Source organism: Salminus brasiliensis, chromosome 18, assembly GCF_030463535.1.
Source record: "Salminus brasiliensis chromosome 18, fSalBra1.hap2, whole genome shotgun sequence".
Taxonomy (NCBI): Eukaryota; Metazoa; Chordata; class Actinopteri; order Characiformes; family Bryconidae; genus Salminus; species Salminus brasiliensis.
In genome coordinates this window covers 32,579,710-32,601,616 of record NC_132895.1, presented here as the reverse complement: position 1 = coordinate 32,601,616, position 21,907 = coordinate 32,579,710, and the positions used below count along the sequence as shown (strand labels likewise).

At 46.8% G+C, this 21,907-nt stretch overlaps 1 protein-coding gene and 1 long non-coding RNA gene across 2 annotated transcripts; one reads left to right on the top strand and one right to left on the bottom strand.

Moving 5' to 3' along the window:
* Window positions 1-559: 559 nt before the first annotated feature.
* thbs4b (thrombospondin 4b) lies at window positions 560-20,247 on the top strand. The gene is made up of 22 exons (XM_072661473.1): window positions 560-595; window positions 6,670-6,867; window positions 7,099-7,382; window positions 7,836-7,938; window positions 8,262-8,344; window positions 8,449-8,500; window positions 9,509-9,657; window positions 10,340-10,477; window positions 10,876-10,953; window positions 11,064-11,216; window positions 12,157-12,261; window positions 12,376-12,483; window positions 13,408-13,567; window positions 14,734-14,852; window positions 15,023-15,075; window positions 15,162-15,355; window positions 15,514-15,692; window positions 16,276-16,324; window positions 16,521-16,717; window positions 16,916-17,088; window positions 17,763-17,902; window positions 19,383-20,247. Exons 2-22 carry the CDS (start codon window positions 6,849-6,851, stop codon window positions 19,439-19,441), a joined length of 2,595 nt encoding a protein of 864 aa, XP_072517574.1. The 5' UTR covers window positions 560-595; window positions 6,670-6,848; the 3' UTR covers window positions 19,442-20,247.
* LOC140538928 (uncharacterized) lies at window positions 3,478-11,271 on the bottom strand. Its single transcript, XR_011977804.1, has 3 exons — window positions 11,073-11,271; window positions 9,486-9,715; window positions 3,478-3,531 (listed from the first exon to the last, which is right to left on the bottom strand). It is a non-coding gene; the product is annotated as an uncharacterized lncRNA (long non-coding RNA).
* Window positions 20,248-21,907: the final 1,660 nt, after the last annotated feature.

Genomic DNA, 21,907 nt, shown 5'->3' with positions numbered 1-21,907 from the left:
ACCAACCCTCAGACCATCGGTTTCCAGCACCTGTCAAAGTTACAATGAGAAAGCAGGAGATGAAAGAGAGAGAGAGGGAGAGAGAGAGAGAGAGACATGGGAAACAAATGGAGGCCCATAAAACACACCAATAAGGTCACAGATACGACCCAAGAGAGCCAATTACATGGCACCACTCCGGGCCCCTCCCTCTCAGCATGGGTCCGTCTGTTAAACTCATAACCCCGCCCCCCTCACAGCTGCCTGTGATGTGATGGACAGCCTTTACCTCACTCTTTTACCAACACACACACACACTCCGTTAAATACACACAGATGCACATCGCTGACTCTTTTTCTTCTCAGACTTTCTCCAGGAGAACACTGAAGAGAGTGGAGCTCCTCACACACACACACACACACACTGCTGAGAAGAGCAGCACTACACATCGGCATTCAAGTCACAGAGTGTAACCTAGGCTTCATAGGATACACACACACACACACACACCAGTGTGTTCTGAAGGTGTGTGAAGGATGGCGGGCCAGATGCAGCTTCTGGTGGCCGTGGGTCTGATTCTGAGCCTGAATGTATCTGTGGATGCCGACTCAACGGGTGAGTAGATCCAACAGCACCTTTACAGTTATTAATACCTTATAACACCTTATTACTCATTACTGAGCTTTATAACACCTTATTACTCATTACTGAGCTTTATAACACCTTACCTTCACTGCTTATTATAAAGTTTTATTACACCTAATACTAAATATTAATACTGAAACTTTACAGTACTTTACAGTACAGTTCTTCATGGTGTAATATCTTGTCTTGTTTACTAAATAATAATACTATAATTACAGTTCTTTACAGTATAATATCTTGTCTTGTTTACTAAATAATAATACTGAAACTTTACAGTACTTTACAGTACAGTTCTTCATGGTATAATCTTGTCTTGTTTACTAAATAATAATACTATAATTACAGTTCTTTACAGTACTTTACAGTACAGTTCTTTACAGTCCAGTATCTTGTATACTAAATACTAAAATTGCAGTACTTTACAGTACAGTTCTTTACAGTCCAGTATCGTGTATACTAAATACTAAAATTGCAGTACTTTACAGTACAGTTCTTTACAGTCCAGTATTGTGTATACTAAATACTAAAATTGCAGTACTTTACAGTACTGTTCTTTACAGTCCAGTATCGTGTATACAAAATACTAAAATTGCAGTACTTTACAGTACTGTTCTTTACAGTCCAGTATCGTGTATACAAAATACTAAAATTGCAGTACTTTACAGTACTGTTCTTTACAGTCCAGTATCGTGTATACTAAATACTAAAATTGCAGTACTTTACAGTGTACTTTACGCATTACAGCATCTTAGAACACTCTACAACTTATTCGAAATCTTCGGACACTAGCATCTTAGAACACACTATGTCCAAATGTTTGTGGACACCCCTTCTAATGAATGCTTTTATCAACTGTAAGTTGCACCCATTGCTGACACAGATGTGCAAATGCACACAGACATACAGCTTGTCTAGTCCCTGTAGAGAAGAAGCACTGCCAATAGAATAGGACTCTCTCTGGAGCAGATCAACATTGATGACCCTATTGGCACCATGCTGCCTAATGCCAGGCGTGGGCTATAGAGGGGGTGTAAAGCCCCCCAGCACTGAGCTGTGGAGGAACTGTGTTCTCTGGAATGATGATGGTGGTGGTGAAGCTCCCTCCAGTACTTTTGAATGGGATGAGTTTGGGATGATCCAAACTCAAATCCTCGCAGTAGAAAGTCTTCTTCCCTGGACAGTAGAGACTCTCTTTAATCCCCTCGACTTCAGAAGAAACAATGAATGAGTGGGTGTCCCAATACTTTTGTCCATAGAGTGCAGCTCCTCATATGGCTTTACAGTCTTTGTAACCTTGTATTTGTGTCTCATTAGTATCCATAAAACAGAATGTCATGTTCGTCCCAGCCCTGCTTTCCTCTCCTGTACTCTGAGCTCAATGAGCTGGGCAGATTTATGGGACTCATAATCAGCGACCAGCGCCAGGCCCGTCCAACTGTGTTATGTTGCTGGTAATTGTGTGCATGTGTGTGTGTGTGTGTGTGTGTGTGTGTGTGTGAGAAAGAGAGAGAGACAGACAGACCATATCAGACAGAGAGCAAAAGAGTGTGTGTGTGTGTGTGTGTGTGTGTGTGTGTGTGTGTGTGTGTGTGTGTGTGTGTGTAAACTCGTGATGGCTTTAGCAGGGTTGATGAGATCAAATTATTGCGGGAAATCCAAGAAACACAAAAACGCAGACGTGACCCTTAAATAGCTCAGCCATGCGCTCTAATACTCTCTCGCCCTGTCCAAGTCTCTCTCTAACACACACACACACACACACACACACACACACAATATGTCTTATGAAGTAATGCCCAACTGCTGGCCTATCAATATAATGGGTTTGCTCTCTGATATCTAAAGATCTAAAGCCCCAGTCAAAAGTTTGGACACCCTGCGCGAATGCGTGCCGACTACGTTTCCCACGATGCCCGAGTGCCTTCCCGAAAGCGAGTACAGATGTCCGAGTTTCCCACTTAGGCAATCCTTTTCCCGGCGTCCCATGGCGAATCCAAGCGGAAACCGTCCCACTTTTTATGTCCCAGGTTAGCACTGTTAGCTAGCATTGTCCCAGGTTAGCATGGTTAGCATTGCAGATAGACGCTGGACGATACGTTGTGTGTGTGTGTGTACAGGACTGATGTGCGATGTGTGTATTGGACACACCTGGTTGAGAGTGCGCTGATCATCATCAAAAGAAACGAGAAGGGGACACTGGGGACACACGGCTGTCCGCTGTAGTTAGGAAACCGACGGAACCGGGACGAACTGGGATGTCAAGTCGAATTTTAGTGCTCGGAAAGTCGGGAGTGCCTCTCCCGCACATCAGTCCTGTACACACACACACACACACAAACACGCACACACACACCGTATCGTCCAGCATCTATTTGCGTCTATGGTAACCATGCTAACCGGGGACAATGATAGCTAACAGTGCTAACCTGGGACATAAAAGGTGGGACGGATTCCGGTTGGATTCGCAGTAGACTGCCGAGAAAAGGATTTGTGGTGAACTCCCGACGACTGTACTTGCTTTCAGTTGTCCAGGCGCTAGGGCATTGTGGGTAATGGAGCAGAGCTGCCCAGGCAGTTGCACCAAAATCCTGGGGCAGATTTTTTACTTTCTGGTTTAGTTTGGTTCCAATTAACGTCAATTATGATGATTTTACAGTACGGGTCAAAAGTTTGGACACACCTGGTTGCCCGCTAAGCTGCAGCAGAGAAGGGAATTTTTACTTTCCAGACCTGAACCCCCCTACCCCCCACCACATGTGTTAGCAATCACTGACTGTCTGCATGCAAACAACGTACCACGCACCAGCTGGAACCAGCGGAGAACCATGACTGGTCCCGACAGCTGGCGGAGGCCTGCGACCAGTCGAAGAGTTTGACCTCGGGTTCATCTCCTTCATCATTCCTGCCTGGAGATGGAAAGATGAAACGAGAAGGGTGGGGGATTGAGGAAAAGACAGACAAGCGAAGAAAAACAGATAGAACCTCCTCCAGGGATTGGGGTGGTGTGTTGGTTTAGATTTCAGACCTGAAGTCCTGAACTGTTATGAAAGAGCTGTAACTCGATGCACTCCTAGCGTGCAATGTCTGCCTTGATGGGGTTTTATTGGCGGGGGCCAGAACCCAGAGTACCGGAGTCACCGGAGAACAGAGAACATCAGCATCCTAACTGACAAATTCTGAGTGGCCACGTTCTGATGATGCCCCATGAGCTGAGAAAAGGTTCCACCAGAGTTCTTGTGTGGAGAACCACTTTTGTTTTGCGGTTCTTTAAATGTTTGGATCCTTGTAACTTTTGGAGAACCTCTTTTTAGTTTGTTGAGTGTGAAGAAACTTTTCAGCAATTGAAAAAGTTCTTCTTAGAACCTTCTTATCACGTGGAGGTTCTTTAAACTTTAAGGTTGCGGTGTACAGTGTTAATGTACGGGTTCTATCCTACAATAGGGGGGTTTCCTAAAACCTTTAAGTTCCGTGGAGGTTCTTTAAACACTTGGCTCCCCAAGGATTTGTGGTAGAGGTTAGAGATGCTAGAGACAGTAAAGGTTCTGTTCCAATGGAAGGGTCTTAAAACCGTGGCATTCTGTGGAGGCTCTTTAAACCTTTGGTTCTTTACAGTTTTTAAAGAACCAAGCGAAGAATCTTCTAAACCAACTGAAGTTCTTCTTAGACCCTTTACATTATGTGGATGTTCTTTAACCTTTAAACTATATCCTAGAACCTTCCTATTGTGTAGAGGTTCTTTAAATGTTTGGTTCCCCAAGACACCGAGTCTGAAAAAGAGACCTGTAAGTGTGAAGAGCCTTCAGGTTCTACACCAATAGTTCCTCAAAGATGAACATGGAGGTGGAGGTTCTTTAAATGTCTGGCTCCGATGTGAGCGTGAAGAACTGTCTGAAGGTGTATAGATGGAAAGGTTCTATACCATTGGACTGGTTCTTTCCAAATCTTTAAAAACCTCTCGATCACTGAAAATCAACCGAACTGTCCTTTGAAAGCGGAACAGTGGTTCCTCTATGGCATAGTGTGAAGAACCCTTCCTGGCACCTTGACCTCTGAGAGCGTTGGGGATGCTAATTTTGGAGTCAGGCTTGACCAGAACTGGCTGAGATAGCTAAAGCCTGGAAGTTCAAGCCCGGTGACTTTCCTGCGCTGTCCTCTAGACGCAGGAATGTCTGGATCAGGACGCCGGCCGTGCCCTGACGCACACCTTTTAATAGGAAACATAAATGCTAGCCCTGTTCTGTCAATGGCCGACAGCCACGGCCATAACAACCAACATCTGTATTTGCAGTACCGAACGATGACATCAGCGCTACCGTCAGTCTTGATGGGGCTCGACTTCTGGAAACTTCCAGAGGACCGCGTCCAATAAAATAGGCATTGATTTGAATAATAAGCATGAGGAGGGCAGACTACACACGAGCCGTACGCAACTCTCCAGCGTCCCAGACTCTCGGACTGCTCTCCTGCTTGCTGGACTCGCTGGATTGTCCAGTATGGGTCTCTGATCCTCTAAAATCCCCCCTTCACTTATTAGACCACATCCTCTTCTTTTCTTTTTCCTGCTCCCTTTTTTTCCCCCTCTTATGCAACAGTTTGCCCAAAACCGCACGGGGACCAGTGACGCCAACTGGACCTGTCTTTCATTATTAGCACGATTATCATTTTAGCTCGTGGGCTCTGGGCAACCGGCTCTTTGTTGGTTCTTCTGAAGTTCTTCGCTCATACCAACAAGTATGCCATGGTCACAGATGTCTGGGAAGAGTTCAGTGCCTCCTCCTCCTCCTCCTCCTTCTTCTTCAGCTCAAAAGTCCCAGACTTCTAATAAATAAATAATGGAAACTGTTAGGTCTGTGGGGCATGAAGCGAGCTGCCAGATCTGGTAGGCTGGTGCTTGTTTGGTGTCTGCAGAGGCTTTGGACCTCAGCACCTGGAAACCAGGAGAATGGAGACTTCAGAAATGTTTACACGAAGCCATTTGTTTTCAGACTGACCTCATGCTGACCTCATTCTCTGACACATGGTCAGATAACATCCACAGACCTCAGAGTGGCTCGGCCATCCAATACGCTAGCACAACGGGCCGGGAGTGGCGCGATCGAATCCCGAGCCGTGCCGCTTTGCCATCGGCGTCCAGAGTCAGAGAGTGCACATTAGGCCGTAGATGGGTAGATGGGTCTCTCTCTCTCTACCCCTGGAGGACCTGGCGCTCTCCTTTCTCGTGCTATGGGGAGCTAGAAACTGGTGGGTTAGTTGGCGGTACACTGTGAAAAGTACAAGATCCTAGAGGACCTTTAGGAAGTTCTCCGGTTGGAACTGGTAAGGTGCTTTGGGGAACCTTCAAGAAAAGGTTTTTATAAGAAAGAAGATTAAGGAAGATCCTTAAAGCACCTTAAGAGGTTCCTCCAAAGGTTCCTTGCACTTTTAACAGCAATACATTTCAAGATAAAGGGAAACATTTTGACAAACAAATAATAAAAAAAATTAAATAAATAAATATCATCTTCATTGGCATGCAAAAAAAGGTTTGGGCACCCCTGGTGAAGAGGTCTGTTATTAAGAATAGCTAAGCGAATCAAAGATGACCATAAAGATTAGGGGCATTGCCGTTGACGCAGCACCGCTAGGTAGCCACGCTCAGAGGAAAGGCCTGGGTTCAGAGCCCCAATCCAACATGGACCCAGCATGACCCGGTTATTTCGAACCAGCAAACCTCAGATAGCTAGATGTAAATGACCCGCTACGCAATCTAGCCCCTACACCTCACCCTTACCCTTAAATCTAACCCTAAAACCCTAAAAGGTTACGGTTAAGGTTACGGTTAGCTAAATGTGAGATGAGCATCATGTTCCCGAGTGCTTGGTAGCTGATTAGAGGAGCCCATGGCTGCTGATTGTTGGGACGAGGTCTGCGGAGTCAGTGGCTGCGTCCCAATCGCACACTACCTATACCTATAGCCTATATAAGCGGGTCCTTCTACTCCGTCGCTAAGACGATGCTTTAATAAGAGTGAATAAGACCCTTGACGAGAACGTTGTCTCCCGCAGTGTACAACCTCCTGACGTCACCGGACTGTCTGCCGGATCTCCTGCACGGAGGCCTGGCAGAGCAGGGAGTAGTGGAGCTCTTCATTCTGGCCACGTTCCGCCTGCAACCTAGAACCGGCACCACCGTGTTCGGGCTCTACAATCCACGGGACAACAGCAAGTACTTCGAGTTCGCCGTCATGGGCAAGCTCAACAAAGGTGAGACCGGCCGCTTCGTCTCAACCAGTGTTTGGTCACCGCTGGGATTTCATTTGCATTGCAGCATTTCAGAGGAAAAGGCTCTGTTTTTAATTTCCTCCCATCATTCCTTTCAAGTCCCGGTGTTTGTTCTCAACCACTCTCATCTGTTCTGCCTTTGAACTGATCCTTTGAAGTGATGATGAACTGGTTCTGATCTTTCTCCGTTTCTTCGCCTCGTTTCTACTCTAGCTACGCTGCGTTACCTGCGCACCGACGGCAGGACCGCCACCGTCACCTTCAACAACCTCAAACTAGCGGATGGAGAGAAGCACCGCCTCCTCTTCCACCTGAAGGGCATGGAAGTCCGGGACCGGGGACCTCTGCCGCACGGCCAGGCCACGCTGCCCGTGCCTGGGGTGGAGCTGTACATGGACTGCCGGTTGGTGGAGACGGTGAGGGATTTGCCGGCCGTGTTCAACGGCCTTGACGTCAACCAGGGGGTGGAGCTGAGGACCATGCAGGGAAAAGCAACGGTGAGCACACAAGCGTCAGTAAACTGAAAAAAAAAGGGTTTCCAGTAAAGTGGCCAGTAAGTGGAAGCGCAAGGTGGGGATTTCTAATAAAGTGGACAGTAAGTGGCAATAGACTGTAATGGTTTCTAATAAAGTGGCCAGTAAGTGAAATTAGAAGAAAGGTGTTTCTAATAAAGTGGACAGTAAGTGGCAATAGAAGGTAGGTGTTTCTAACCAAGTGGCCAGTGAGTGAACACGCACGTTCAGGGTTTCCAATAAAATGTCCACTAACTACGTGCATTGTAGGTGTTTCTAACAAACTGACAAATTAGTGGACATGGAAGGTAGACGTTTCTAATAAAGTGGCCAGCAAGTGTGCATAATGCATACATAAGCATGCGCAGCACCAGCACACACATCCACACACACACTTACCGCAAGCTCACATGCGTACTACTCTGCTATGATTGGCAGGAGGACCTGGAGGAGCTGAAGCTGGCCTACGGGGATTCGATGGAGAATGTGGCATCACTGCAGAACTGCCACACCCACCAGAGTGACTCTGTACAGACGCTGGGTAAACGCCCTCTGTATTCCATCATTGTCTGATGATTTTGAGGCCTAATCTGAAACCAGGCGTCGGTCACCGTGACTACAACACCAAAATAGCCACCAGTGAACCTACACGTGTCTTCTGAGTTTTCTATGGAATATTAATGATGGTAAAATAGTCCCAAAATAACACATTGTCTTTGGGGACCATTTTGCCCCAGGCCGTCCCACATGTCCTCCTCCACCATGGATGGATTTCTGTTTACGTCTGTTTACGTCTCAAAGCCACAAAATGTTCAAAATATTAAAAAAGCACCTTGTATTCATCTACGCGTCCAATTTTCCCAGGGCTCAACACCAAACAGCTGACCAACCAGATGCTGGAGCTGACCAAAGTCATAAACGAGCTGAAGGACGTGCTTGTTCAGCAGGTAGGCCTCGGTTCTCTGCTCCGGCTCTCTGCTGTGATGCGTTTCCTGTGCCGTTCTGTTGCTCAGATGGTGTGTGTGTGTGTGTGTGTGTGTGTGTTCTACAGGTGAAGGAGACCTCTTTCCTCAGAAACACCATCTCTGAGTGTCAGGCCTGCGGTAAGACATTAGCAACCAAATGGTTAAGTGTGTGTGTGTGTGTTTAGAGTAACAACCGGCCCACTCTCCCCACATGTGCTCACCAAATGTTCTAATCAGCAGTCCAAAACAGCAGGACTCTCAAACCCCACTACTGTGGGGAAAATGCCCCGCAGTTGTTTGGACTACAGTCTGGTATCACTCTTATGGTCAACACCCCACGCCCAGATGGTCCAGACTAACAGTGCAGTCTAACACAAGACTAGGCTCATGTCAGTCTCATGCATCACATCTCCTCTAGTACTTTTTTGTGATAATTGCATTATAATTATAAAATTTTGCAATTCTTATTTTTTTGTAATCATTGCATTTTTAAATTATTATTTTGCAATTATTAATATTTTGACAGTTGCATTTTTGTATTATTAATTTTTGCAATTATTAATTTTTTCATTGCATTTTTTTATTATTAATTTTTGCAATTAATTTTTTGTCATCATTGCATTTTTTATTATTATTATTTTTTTGCAATTATTCATATTTTGTCATAGTTGCATTTTTTATTATTAATTTTTGCAATTATTCATTTTTTGTCATTGCATTTTTATTATTATTAATTTTTGCAATTATTCATTTTTTGTCATCATTGCATTTTTTATTATTATTATTTTTTTTTTGCAATTATTCATATTTTGTCATAGTTGCATTTTTTATTATTAATTTTTGCAATTATTCATATTTTGTCATAGTTGCATTTTTATTATTATTAATTTTTGCAATTATTCATTTTTTGTCATCATTGCATTTTTATTATTATTATTTTTTGCAATTATGAATTTTTGTGATATTTGCATTTTTTATTATTTGTATCATTCTTCTGCTGTCCTTCGCTATTTGGGAGAGTAAGGAAATCTGTAACTCAGGGGCTGTTTGATTGAAGGACGAGAGTCCATGCGGAAGCTTTTGATAGCTGGCTGAGTGATCGTCCCCAATTAAACGAACATACCTGATTGGCTGTTGTTGTTGTAGGCCTGGGCGGGACCGTGGTGAAGCAGAAGTGTGCTCCTGGCGTGTGCTTCCGCGACGACATGTGCATGGAGACGGAGGACGGGGTGGAGTGCGGCCCCTGTCCTGACGGATACACTGGAGACGGGTACAGCTGTGACGACGTAGATGAGGTAACCCACATGTGACCTGTGACTGGGTGGACTCTGGCTCTGCTGTGTGAACGCTGCCCTAGAAAACAGAGGTTCGGAGGTTTCAGGCCCCTAAACCCGTTATTCTAAGCCACGTCTCTCAGCAGTTCTACTGTAGAATCAGAACAGATAAAGCAGGTGAACATAAAACCAGTAAAACGGAGAAACAAGAGCTTAGTGAGAAAAGTAGTGAGATCTTGTCGGTGAGCTAGTCTGAAGAACAGAGCTCGGTTTCTCCAGGTTTCTCCTGGACGCCCCCCAGTCCAGCCAGCACAGCGTGGAGGATGTGTTCACCTCCATCATCATCATCAGCAGCAGCAGCAGCAGCAGCAGCTCACCTGATTTACCATCATTAAGCCCTGATTTACCACCAAACCAGGTGTTGATCTGAGGAGAACTCTAAATCATACTAGACTCTATGAGAGAGGAGAACTTTGGAGATGTTCTGATGTTGAACACAGTGATGGTGGACATTGGGTTAAAATGGCTTCACAGCAATCCTATACCCAAACCCTGGTCCTGGAGGCACCCTGCCTTGCCCATTGTAGTGTTTACCTTAAGGGTGCCTCCAGGTCCAGGACAGAGAAACACTGCTAACAGTATATACAGTAGATCACATCTCATATTGACCTACTGCATGTGTGTGTGTGTGTGTGTGTTGCAGTGTCAGTTCAACCCGTGTTTCCCAGGCGTCCAGTGCGTGAACATGGCTCCAGGGTTCCGCTGTGAGGCGTGTCCTCTCGGGTACACCGGCCTGCCCGTGGAGGGTGTGGGAGTGGCCTTTGCGCAGACACACAAACAGGTCAGTGTGTTTTGCACTATATGTCCAAATGTTTGTGGACGCCCTTTCTAATGAATGCATTCAGCTACTTTCAGTTGCACCCATTGCTGAGACAAGTGTGCAAATGCACATAGCTTTTCTAGACCCTGCAGAGAAGAAGTGCTGCCAATAGAATAGGACTCTCTCTGGAGCTGATCAACATTGATGAAGCTATTGGCACCATGTTGCCTAATGCCCCCCTAATGCCAAATGATGGCAGTGCTCCATCTAATACTCGTTGGGGAGTTGGGGATGAGGCTCCTCCAAAATCCAGTAGAAAGTCAGAAGAAGCGATGAACGAGCAGGCGTCCCAATACTTTTGTCCATCAAGTGTATATGTGTATGTGTGGTGGTTCACCTCTTCCTCTGCCCGACCACAGGTGTGTGATGACATTGATGAGTGCAAGGGCCCGAATAACGGAGGCTGCACTGCCAACTCGGTCTGCCTGAACTCCATGGTAACAGCCGTAACTGCATTACATTTAATGTTATATAATCCAGCATAAATTTGAGCACAGGCCTAAACATGTGTGTGTGTGTGTGTGTGTGTGTGTGTGTGGATGGAAAGGGTTCCTACCGTTGCGGAGGCTGTAAAACAGGATTCACAGGTGATCAAGTTAAAGGGTGTAAGCCAGAGAGGAGCTGCGGGAATCGGCTGCAGAACCCCTGCGATCCCAATGCACAGTGTATTGAGGAACGGGACGGCACCATCACCTGCCAGGTAACTCGGGCACACACACACACATAGCACATAAGACATGCTGTAAAGAATAGTGTAAGGGCATATCTTATATACGATGATAGGCACAGTCATGTCAGAACATTATGACCACCTGAACGTCGTGGCATGGCCTGTGTTGGGTGATGGAAGGTGCCCTGTTATCACGCCCTTTTGGACATCTATGCCTGCTTATTTCTACGTGCAGCCGACCCTGTCGCCACGGGGTGGTCATAATGTTCTGATATGAGTCAAGTCAAGTCAAGTCAAATTTATTTGTATAGTGCTTTTTACAACTGTTGTCGTCACAAAGCAGCTTTACATAATTAGTACTTAATAAAGGACAGAGACAGAGAAGAAAGAAGAAATAACATGAAGGGTCAAAGACCCCCGTGAGCAAGCCAACGGCGACAGTGGCAAGGAAAAAGTCCCTCAGAGCTGGAGGAAGAAACCTTGGGAGGAACCAAGACTCACAAGGGGGACCTGACCCGTCCTCCTCTGGCCAGACTATTTAAACATTAATGATAAAAATTACCAAAGCAGATACAACAGAAAGTTAATAGTGGTGATATTAATAGTGTCAGACAGACACGAGTCCATCTAGGTTTCAGCACGGCCACCAAACAGGCAGCAGCGGCAGGCGGGTGAGCCATGGGTGGTGGCGGGTTGGGGGAGACCCGCTGGCCGGACTGGTAGGTGGCAGCTGGTTAGACGCATATGACTGTGACGGCGGAGTGGATCAGCAGACTGAGATGCCTAGTGACAATCATTCATTCAGATCCTTAAACGGTTCTGGGTTCCAATACTGTTAACAGTTTAAGAACGCATCATAGAGATGGGAGCGTAAGAACCTAGAGAAATACAGAGAACTGATTCACATGCAAGCAAATGTGTGTGTGTGTGTGTGTGTGTGTGTGTGTGTGTGTGTGTGTGTGTGCTCCAGTGTGGTATCGGCTGGGCTGGAAACGGCTTCTTGTGTGGAAAGGACACAGACATTGACGGCTACCCGGACGAGAAGCTTCGCTGCCGAGACCCAACATGCAAGAAGGTAACCATGGCAACGGTGATACATACCAGCAGCATGCTGTGAGCTGGGACGCGTCAATCTCATGTGTTAAATGTGTTATGTGTGTGTGTGTGTGTGTGTGTGTTTCTATTTCAGGATAACTGTCTCACAGTGCCAAATTCAGGACAGGAGGACGCGGATTCAGATGGACGGGGTGATGCGTGCGACCCGGACGCTGACGGGGACGGAATACTGAATGAGCAGGTAGGCATGCGTATACACACACACACACACACACACACACACACACACACACACACCCTTATGTAAATGACAGTGTTATTGAGAGGAGCGTGAATTTGAGAATTGACTACTTTGAACCTTTCAAGGGTTCTTCACACAGACACAGGGTTCTTCACAAAAAGCACGCCCTCCTCAGACCTCTCTGAGAACGGCCTGGGCGCGGTCTTAATATTCTAATGAATATGCGTGATTGACAGCCCTCTATCACTGGCAAACCAAATTGGTTCACGTTACCATGGCAACGCACACAGCCTCAAGTCAGAGACACTGTGTTTTGTAGCTTTTTACTCTGAACTGCGGTCATGATTTCGCAGATCTTAGAATTGACTGAGGTTCTGATATCTAGAACCGAGTTACAAGCCCATATATAGGTATGCCCTGTGTGCCCCATCGTCCCTCTCCACCACTACACGCTGGGCCGGTGGGTCAGGATAAGGGTCAAGGTATGGGTTGTGCGGCAGGCAGTGGTTCTACCTGGCTATGGTGCTGCATTTGGACCGCCTATCTGTCCCGGAACCCAGACAGTAAACTCCGCGCTGGAGCGGAGCGGTGACGGGCGCCAGGCATGAGGGTTGAGGCGGGGCATGCAGTGCAGTCTGGGAAGGGGTTTAGAAAAAGAGCTCAAAACAGTTTACTGTAGGTTGGGAATTTTGCCACTACTGGTAGACCTGTACGACCGTATGCTTCCATACCTTTGCAAATTCAGCTACTTCCTTCAAACTATGGTCTCTGGCCACGCCCACATGCTATCATCACTTCTTTTAACCAATCATTAACTGTATCTGCTTTGTGACCCATTTCCCACACATGCAACGAGACCCTCACTGCACTGTACTCTTCTCAAAGTATGAGTCCCGTCACTCCCTCTGTTCATTCATACACTAGGATAACTGCTGGCTGAAGCCGAATGTGAATCAAATAAACAGCGATAAGGATAGCCATGGTGACGCCTGTGATAACTGTGTTACCACGGAGAATCCAGACCAGCGGGACACTGATTCAGACGGCCTTGGGGACGCATGTGACGACGACATGGATGGAGATGGTGAGAGATGATACGCACCCACACCCACACCCACACATACTGGCACGTCCCTGTCTCTCCATCCTACACTCCTCAGCTCCCAGGCGTAGAGTCCCTTCTTCTCAGGTCTCGAATCTTCAGAAGCTTCTGTAGTCACATTCTTCTCTAAATCTAGAACCCTGGTCACTAAGACGTGTCTACGGTCTTAAACTCAAATATACAGAATACCTTTCTCTCGGTTCTGTGATTTTCAGCTCCAGGACACATAGTTCTCCTGCCTCCGTTTTAGAATGCTCATAAAGACGTAGAAGCTAAGGAGTCTCGGTTCTAGACTCCTCAGCTTTAAGATGTAGAAGCGTCTTCTCTCGGTTCTGTTATCTTCTGCTCCAAAATACATAGTTCTCCTTAGTGCTCATTAAGACGTTGAAGCTTCTCTCGGTTCTAGACTCCTCAGCTTTAAGATGTAGAAGCTTCTTCTCTCGGTTCTAGACTCCTCAGCTTTTAGATGTAGAAGCTTCTTCTCTCTGTTCTAGACTCCTCAGCTTTAAGATGCAGAAGCTTCTTCTCTCTGTTCTAGACTCCTCAGCTTTAAGATGCAGAAGCTTCTTCTCTCTGTTCTAGACTCCTCAGCTTTAAGATGTAGAAGCTTCTTTCCTCTGTTCTAGACACCTCAGCTTTAAGATGTAGAAGCTTCTTTTCTCGGTTCTAGACTCCTCAGCTTTAAGATGTAGAAGCTTCTTCTCTCGGTTCTGTTGTCTTCAACTCCAGAATACATAGTTCTCCTGCCTTCGTTTAAGAATGCTCATTAAAACGTTGAAGCTTATTCTCTCGGTTCTAGACTCCTCAGCTTTAAGATGCAGAAGCTTCTGCTCTAAAGTCCAGAGTACAACAACCGGACGAACACAAACAATGTTGAGCATTCCAATGGTAACGAGGAGAGAACGTTCTAGATTCTTCATAATGAAACACTGTGTTCGTCCAGTCAGTGTACCCTGGCCTTTACATACAGAACCACCTTCTCTCGGTTCTAGAATCCTTAGCTACAAGAAATGACTATTCTTCTCTCGGTTCTGGACTACTGAACTCTAAATAATCATCAGCTCTAACCTTTTGAGGGTCTAAAACTGAGCTGGGCTGGTAATAGGATGTACTGTGACTTGCTAACGTGACTGCTGATTGGTCTCCAGGTATAAAAAACTTCCTGGATAACTGCCAGCGAGTGAAGAACCGGGATCAGCTGGACCGGGACGGAGACGGAGTGGGAGATGCCTGTGACAGCTGCCCGGACATTCCCAACCCCAACCAGGCATGACGTTCCCAAAACACAATCAATGTTCTCCAGATAATTCGGCTCCCCAACCTCTGTTCCCAACCTCGACCACATGTCAATGCTCTTAAGCCTCCATTACCTCGCCACTTATGTTATCAGACATTCCTCAGGTGAGATCAAACGCTCTGTGCTCCTTTCTTTTGTAGTCGGACGTCGATAACGACCTCGTTGGAGACTCCTGCGATACGAACCAAGACAGGTATGAAGGACCGTCAGTCTGTTCCACACCAGCTACCTGCCCCCTTTGTTTATGTTGAGATGTTTACCTGCGTGTGTGTTATGCAGTGATGGCGACGGACATCAGGACTCCAAAGACAACTGTCCACTGGTGATAAACAGCTCCCAGCTGGACACCGATAAAGATGGCCTGGGTGATGAGTGCGACGACGACGACGATAACGACAACATCCCTGATTTCCTGCCCCCAGGCCCAGATAACTGCCGCCTGGTCCCCAATCCTGACCAGACGGATGACAACAGTGAGTGCTGACCCATCCCGGATCTGATCTGTTAGCTCCATTACATTCTGAACCTCGATTCTCACATTCACACATCCCATAATAGAAAGCACACAGTCCATAGATTTGCCCAAAATAGCTTTCCCACTGATTAGAGCCTGTTCTATTCATGTCTCCAGACGACGGCATTGGTGATGTGTGTGAGTCAGACTTTGACCAAGACAAAGTGATTGACAGGATCGACAACTGCCCGGAAAATGCAGAAATCACCCTGACAGACTTCCGAGCCTATCAGACTGTCGTGCTGGACCCCGAGGGTGATGCCCAGATTGACCCTAATTGGGTTGTTCTGAATCAGGTGACTCAAACGCAGCTGTAATTGATGATGTTTTGGAGGAGGATGAGTGAGGACAGTTCTAGAAACAGGAATTGAGATTTGTTGACATGAGAGTTTGTACAGGAACTGAGTCATAGAGCAGATCCTGAACTGTGAAGAAGGACAGGTCCAGTCCCAAAAGTGAGAGAATAGACAGTTCCAGAACTGAGAGAATGGACTATTCTGAAACTGAGACATGCAGACGTTTGAAAACGGAGAGATTGGACAATATAAATATGAGTATAAATGATTTTGGCAATTGGAGATCGGGCAATTCTAGGGACCGTTATGGAAATGAGGGATGGACCGTTTCTAAAACGGAGAGTTTGGACCGTTCTGGATGTAAGAGACAGGTCTTTTCTGAAACTGGGAGACGGCACAGTTCTTGAACTAAGAGATGGGACAGGAATTAAGAGAAACACAGTGCCTGAAACAGTGCTCTGGTAAGCTCAACAGGCTCCTAGAACTTTAGCCATCCTCCTCTTCAGACTGCCAGTCAGAGGAACCCATGACTAATTCTCAGATGTTCTTCTCTGTGCCTACTAAACATGCCTTTCCATCACAGGGCATGGAGATTGTGCAAACAATGAACAGTGATCCTGGTCTTGCCGTGGGTAAGTGGATACACCCATATACACTACCATCTTGGCCATGGCATGAAGCCCCTCACCACAATCTACAACTTCTTAAGTCAAAATCGGCCAGAGGAGGACAAGCTCCCCTTTGGAGCCTTGGTTCCTTTCAGTCCTGGCCACTGTTGCTATAGCTGTGTAAAACCTAAGCCTTTATAATATCTGTTTTGATGTCCAGGTTACACGGCATTCAGCGGCGTCGATTTCGAAGGCACCTTCCACGTGAACACTGTGACCGATGATGACTATGCTGGCTTCATCTTCGGCTACCAGGACTCGTCCAGCTTCTACGTGGTTATGTGGAAGCAGACAGAGCAGACGTACTGGCAGGCCACTCCCTTCAGGGCCGTCGCTGAGCCTGGCATTCAGCTGAAGGTCAGGCCCCCTGTGACTCCTGGTTGCTGGCCCTCCAGCTGTAGAGATTCGCATTCGACTCCAAAGCTTCTTGTTGGACCCTGTGCTCCCAGAGAGTCTTGGCTCTGATTTAATACACCGACCCAGATCGAGGGGCCTTGGTCTTGGCGTAAAAAGACAAAGCCAATAAACGCCTTTCCTTTTTTCTCTCTTTCTCAGGCCGTGAAGTCAAAGTCTGGCCCAGGCGAACACTTGCGAAATTCCCTCTGGCACACAGGTGACACCAACGACCAGGTGCGTTTGCTGTGGAAGGACCCACGCAATGTCGGCTGGAAGGACAAGGTGTCATACCGCTGGTACCTGCAGCACCGTCCACAAGTCGGGTACATTAGGTGAGCCAATCAGAACTCCTCCAAGCCATTCATTTGCTCACAGCTAGCGACCTGCACACACCCGTTCACAGCTCCCACCAGCACTAGCAGCGCTCCCGACATTAGACTTAACACGTCTCCTCCGAAACCTGCAAAGCGCCGGGTCCCCAGCTCCACCCCGGCAGCAACATAGTGATTGAAAGTGGGGAGAGAGTGCCATCTACCCGGCCGCTGATGGCAAAGGGGCATGGCTTGTGATTCGAACTCGGCACCCCCCCCAGGCTGTAGTGATGGCGCATTTGACCACTGAGTGACCAACAATCAGACTTTGTGAAAGTACAAGATGTTGGATGGCTTCTCTAAAAATAGCACTGAGAATTCAGGACTCTTCAAGCGAGATAATATTTAGAGAACCTCATAAATGGGCTGCAATTAGTACAGAGAAAATAACTGACCGAGGTTGTTCATCAGAGCTCTTGTCGCTGCTGAAGTGGCCCTTCAAAAGTTCCGCCTCTGCGCTCGTCTTTTGTCCGCTTAAAAAAAAGGTCCAAAAATAGAAGGGACAAACGATGACTCCCCATCAAACACCTACACGCACTTTCCCAACCCTATAGCCTTTCAAACGCATCCTGACACGAGGCCAACTCACACCATGACGTGTGCTAATGAAGCTCCGTCCGTGTGTCTCTGAGCAGGGTTCGTTTCTACGAGGGCACGCAGTTGGTGGCGGACTCAGGCGTGACGATCGACACAACGATGAGGGGCGGCAGGCTGGGGGTGTTCTGCTTCTCTCAGGAGAACATCATCTGGTCCAACCTGAAGTACCGCTGCAATGGTAAGATCACACACACACACACACACACACATATGTCCGTATTGCAGACACACACACACACACACACCAGATACACACATTTGCTACCTTAACACAGGTGTGGTTGTTCGGCCAACACAGGTTAGCTTCTGATGCTAATGTAGCTGAGAAATAATGGAGGTTTATACCCCACCGAAGTCATCGGCCAGTTGCCCCAAATTGAGGAACCTCTAATGGACCGCTGGGCCTGTATTATATTTGGCATCTGCTGTTAGAACTTTCCCCACTGGCGAGGCTGAGTGTAGTGGAACAGTCGCCAAGTCTCTTTATTAAAAAGAACTGCCCTTTGCCTGGTATTGGGGTTCTTTTGAATCCTTTTACGGTTCTACATGGCACCAAAATGAGTCACAATTAATGCTCTAGAGTATCATATTTATTAATGGTTTGACGGAAATTACAAGGTTATACACAGATCAAAGTGAAAAACATTGATCATCTTCATCTACAGTGGCTCCTGGCAAGGGGTGGCCAAGGACAGGGTCATGGGCGTTAGTCTTGGTGCCAGAGGTCTTGCGGAGCTCAAGGAGGACATACTCAGTATAAGGCAGGCGGTACTAATGTAACGGCTGATGGGCGTAGTTACATTGCATCGGTTAACACAACAGATAGGTTACGGCTAATTGGTTAAACACAATTGTTTTAGGACTCGGAAGCAAACCCGTATATGGTCAACAGACACTTCTCACACCTGGTGTCTAGACATGAGCAAGCCTGAAACCTCAAGGCCACCTGAACAATGGTTCACTGTAACTTCTGTCATCTAGCATCTAGGTTTGGAAGAGGAGGAAGAGGAGGAGGAGGAGAAGGAATGACTTAGACATGGCAGATAACGTGCCCATGTAGGGCCTGTATGAGGAGCCCAACTAAGTGTTGGCCCCACGTACAGGTGCTTACCAGGGTCCCACCAGGGTCAGTGATGGGACAGGGAGGGGTTAAACATGGGCTCCATCTGGGTTGTGCACTTCATACAGGGCCTAGATGGGACCCAGGTGAGATTAGGGTGTGCTGTATACAATGGGGTCCACTTGGGAAGCCCACATGGATGATTCCATGCCCACCTGGAACCCACCTAGCCCACGATCCCTCCATGTGAGCCCCACATGAGAATGATGATGGCATAGGAGACGGTGTGAGGAGTAGCTGAGTAGCCCAAAGACCTATGATTTTATACATGACATCATTGATTACATAACCACAAAGACACTATATTGCAAAAACCTTGTATCTCCATTTTTGTTTTTTCACTTTTTGCCATAATGTGAATCTGGCAGTTGTTCTTTATGTTGTATCGGAATTTCATGAGGAAAGGACCAACAGAAATGCTCCAAATTGACCTGAAATCAAATGTTTTTCCATTGATTTCCATTAAAATTGAAGTTTTTGCCAAACGCAAAGTAGACCAACTAAACTAAATCTGTCTATCTTCACCTCTCTTTGGCAGACACCATCCCAGAGGACTTCCAGGAGTTCAGCACACAGCAAATCTTGGATCCTCTGTAAATACTTAACACACACACACACACACACACACACACACCTCCCTCCGCACGCAGCCATGTGTGGGAGTCACCGTGTGTGAGACCCATCTGTACACAATGTACATGTCTAGGGTTGGGATATGTGTATACACAATGTGTATGCCTTAAAGAAGATTGCTCATTTGTACTGTTTCAAGCTATTACTCACAAATAACCACACATCATATTACCCGGCGCCAAGGTGCTAGACTCCTCACTATCGCTTTATTTACATTCGGAATTGGCCGGCAGCCGAGCCGCCTCCGGCCCTCGGCGTCCTCAAATGAAACGGAATGAAATTGTCCAAAAGGTTACGGATCCACGGTACATTCCGCACATTGCTTGCCGGGAATAGCTGCGGCAGGATGTGGGGGATCCGTTTCCGTAGGTATTCAAAACCTGGATTAGACTGAATGCTTCCAAAAAAAACAAAACAAATCTGAACCTGTCAATCTGCAGAGCCACGGCTTACATTCCTGGTCTCAGCCTTTCGCGCTTCACCTGCCTTCTTTAGAGAGCCATGTGTAATCACAGATTTATGTAATCCGCTCCATTTGCACCATGGGATTAAGGCCATTTATCTTTGAGCACAAACACAGAGACCTGTGCTAAAAACGTAAGCGTTCTTAACCGGCCAGTGCGGCTTGTGCTTTCACCGCGTTGGAGATGTTAACTGTGCTATGACCAATGCAATTTGTGACGCTAAAGATAGCCGAAGATTTTCATGTTTCCTTTTTCGCAATATGGATAAACGCCATTAAAGCTCAAAGACTGAGAAGGAACTGTCCTTTTGAGTGTTTCTATACGACTGACGGGAGTGAAGTTTGGGTGTTTTCACTGTATTCGGTGCCAACAGGTCTCAGAATCACGAACACAGCCATGGGCAACCTCACAGGCTATGGCTTTGTACAATAATGGGGTACCATTAGTGACCACTTTCAGTGTGCCATGACTTATTGGGGGCAGTAAACTGTGTACAAGGAAACAAGGACTAGATCACTGGATAGTAGAAGTAGCATGGGAAGGTAAAACATGGGCTCCATCTGGGTTGTGCACTGCAAACAGGGCCTAGATGGGACCCAGGTGAGATTAGGGTGTGCTGTATACAATGGGGTCCACTTGGGAAGCCCACATGGATGCTTCCATGCCCACCTGGAACCCACCTGAAACCCACCTAGCCCACGATCCCTCCATATGAGCCCCGCATGAGAATGATGATGGCTAGGAGACCGTGTGAGGAGTAGCTGATCTCCAGAACATCTCTAGAACATCAGGTAGGTCTGGTGGGGCGTTTCTGGTATGCAGTGATCCGCAGAGGCCCGAAGATCTGCTGCTAACCTCTGCTGCCAGAAGCCACAGGACACCTTCAGACGCCCTAATGGAGTCCATGCATCAACGGGTCACATTTTGACCCCCAACGCTCCCAGCATAATTAACCCTTAATCTTGGCCCATGCTTATTCTAGCTCTAACACACGTTCTTTTATTATGCAGCAGCGGTTTTAATTAGAGGAGAAACTGAAAGAATAACAAATAAAGACTGAACCTGTTCTTTTATGAATGGAGTGGAGAGAGTGGGTGATGAATGGTGCAGCAACAGATGGTCTACAGTCTGGAATTGCACACCTAGTGGAACATAGTGGAGCTATAAGGTAGGGGAAGCCCAAAGTGGACAGCGAGTGAAGGCGTTATATAAGGGTTTCTAATAAAGTGGACGGGGAGAGTGTTCTCAATGAACTTTTGAACATTCGGGGTGTTCGTTACAGCCAGCAGGTGGCACTGTGACAGTGTCTTTTTCACAGTACATTCTGTTCCCAGTCTCATTCTGTCTCCGACCATTCACCAACGCCTCCAGACATCTCTTCCCGACCTTATTAAACTCTGAAAGTGCAATTAGGGGCTTTTTTTATTTGTTTGGTTTCTTCGAGCCTGTTTTAGGGAGCACGGTTGCACTGTGTCTCCTGTGGGCATGCAGCACTTCACACCATCGAATTCTCTCTCTGTAATCCAAAGCCATTACATTCATTATAAGAAAACGCAGACCTTTGCTGATATGATGCTGGGATGCCTTTGTGTGGTCTCAGAACAGCACTCTTATTCTGAGATTCTCTGAGACTCTGTGGACCATATTAAAGCACACATCCCCAGTAATTCATCCCCTACATGATGAATCACTCAATAAACATCTCAATTAACTGACCTATCCTGGCGCTGGGCAATGTATCATCTGACTCGCCTACGCTGTCTGTACCAGGGGTCACCGGTTTTATCTGCAAATGGCCAACGGGCCTGCAGGATTTCACTCCAACCAAGCAAAAGTACATGTGATTAGATGTTGGAGACTGAAACCAGGTGCGCTCCAGTCTGTTACCTGCACCCACACCAGAAACCAACCTGTGTGGATAAGACTGGTAAGTCCTGGTCATTTGTCCAGTGTACCATATATTCCG